The 2,171-nt window shown below is 38.6% G+C and overlaps 1 protein-coding gene across 1 annotated transcript in view; it reads right to left on the bottom strand.

The window, feature by feature from the left end:
• Window positions 1-1,885, bottom strand: part of T265_03544 (hypothetical protein) — a gene marked incomplete at both ends in the record, with an annotated part of 18,720 nt that extends 16,835 nt beyond the window's left edge. The window contains one exon of the mRNA XM_009168056.1: window positions 1,458-1,885. Within this exon, the coding sequence (XP_009166320.1) occupies window positions 1,458-1,885 (428 nt within the window). The remainder of the gene's footprint in view (window positions 1-1,457) is intronic.
• Between the last annotated feature and the right edge of the window lie 286 nt (window positions 1,886-2,171).

The following is a 2,171-nucleotide window of genomic DNA, read 5'->3' as shown; positions in this document are numbered from 1 at the left end:
AGATAGATAGATAGGTAGTTAGATAGATAGATAGATAGATAGATAGGTAGATAGATAGATAGATAGATAGATTAGATAGATAGATAGATAGATAGATTAGATAGATAGATAGATAGATAGATTAGATAGATAGATAGATAGATAGATTAGATAGATAGATAGATAGATAGATTAGATAGATAGATAGATAGATAGATTAGATAGATAGATAGATAGATAGATTAGATAGATAGATAGATAGATAGATTAGATAGATAGATAGATAGATAGATTAGATAGATAGATAAGATAGATAGATAGATAGATAGATAGATAGATAGATAGATAGATAGATAGATAGATAGATAGATAGATAGATAGATAGATGATAGATAGATAGCAGATAGACAGATAGAGCGGGAGAGAAGTGGTTAGACTGAACCATGAGTAACTCGAAATTCTGAATTTTAAATCAGCTCTCTAAAATGATTATTGCAATTTGCTTATAACGGGACACGGAAGGTCAATGGGCTATGTTATGATATAAGTTGATACACCACGCCTAATTCTTGGCGGATAATGTTTTTGCACATAATTACTATGAATTGCGAGGTACTGATGTAAACGTAGTACTTACGACAGACAGGCTTGTAAAGATCAATTCCTACAGTTTTGCACATGGGAAACTGTTTACATTCATGGTTTTTTCGGGCATTAAAGACAGCGGTGCAAAAAAAGCCTCTCATCGTTAAGCTGAGGCAATTTCGAACATGACTTGCCACACACATTTCATTTTTAGAACCCGTTTGACCATCTCTTTATATGAGGTACCTAATGCTCATTTGGGGTGGATTTTGGTGGAACCAGGCCAAAAGAGGCCACGCTGGTACATATAATTTACTATGGGATCAATTATAATAACCAGCTGCATCCGTGAAACAGAAGGCTGAATGTTCTTCAAAACCGCAAGACACGATGTGCCACTGTGCTGGTGAAATTCTTGGTTTGACCAAGATTTTCGGATGCCTTTAACACCCGATCACTGGAGCCACACGGTGCCTCTTTTCATCACAGAGGACTCTTGCAAAATCGAGCATTTACTTCCTTAGTATCGCCTTATGTTTTTTCCGCATTGTTTCAACTTGTGTTTCAGATGGGTGCAGATAAAAATGAAGAATGTAAATTACGAAAACACAGAGGATCCCTTATGAATGAAAACAGTTAGAATCAGCGGTCATCCGCTTGTTGCATAAAAACGTGGATTTGTTCGTTGTCTTAGAAAGGTGACTTACCACAAAAAGGACAAATATTACTGCGTACCAGGCATGGGGTATTCGATCAACTGAAACTAAATTCACGGGTTGCTTAAAAACCGTAAAATATCGGTAGCTGAGAATTTTTAGACGAGATCCTGAAAACAAGTAGCCTACAAGCATTACTTGCATGAGATATCAAAATGTGCAAAATGTTGAACTCACTTTAGCTGAATGGATATCGAACTGGTTTGGGAATTCAAAGTGGGATCAGAATGGCGCAGTCTGGACTGACCGACTATAGTTGATCGCATCCCATCTTTAATCGGTGCCACGCGTTTAGGCTCCAACTGTGGTGGATCACTGTGCGGACGACCACTAATATGCGAGTCCATCCAGTGCTCACGATGAAAAGTGGTCGGTTGAACAGCACCATGAAAAGCCCCCTGTTGCACTTCCATGTGCTGTTTTCCCGGTTGAACAGGCACCAAAGTGACACTCTCGGAGGAAGAATTTGAGCTGTTGTGGACGTATGCGTGTCGGGAATAACCGTCTGCCACAGGGAAATCTGTTTCGTACGAAATATGCGGGCGACTGGTACTTCCATCAGGGCGGATAATGGCGAGCGTTCTGCGTTTGTTCGAAATTGACATATCATTATATCAATGTGCATATCATGCACCCCATGTATTAAAACATACAGTACCATTCCTATTTTAGTTGCCACTAACATACGTATATTTAGCTATGTATCTTCTTCATATTCATATAACTAAATAACTAATTAATGCATTGACCATACATGGATCAGGAACTAGATTATAACAAACAACCGGTAGTCTTAATTTCGATGGCCCATTTTACGGCCGGTAAACTGCACTATTCAGATGCTAGGATTTAAAGCGTCTCATTGTCCACATGGTATCATTAAACCAGGGG

The sequence above is a fragment of the Opisthorchis viverrini genome (assembly GCF_000715545.1).
Source record: "Opisthorchis viverrini unplaced genomic scaffold opera_v5_51, whole genome shotgun sequence".
NCBI classification, from domain to species: domain Eukaryota; kingdom Metazoa; phylum Platyhelminthes; class Trematoda; order Opisthorchiida; family Opisthorchiidae; genus Opisthorchis; species Opisthorchis viverrini.
The sequence above is the reverse complement of the archived record's forward strand: the minus strand, read 5'-3'. Positions and strand labels throughout refer to the sequence as shown.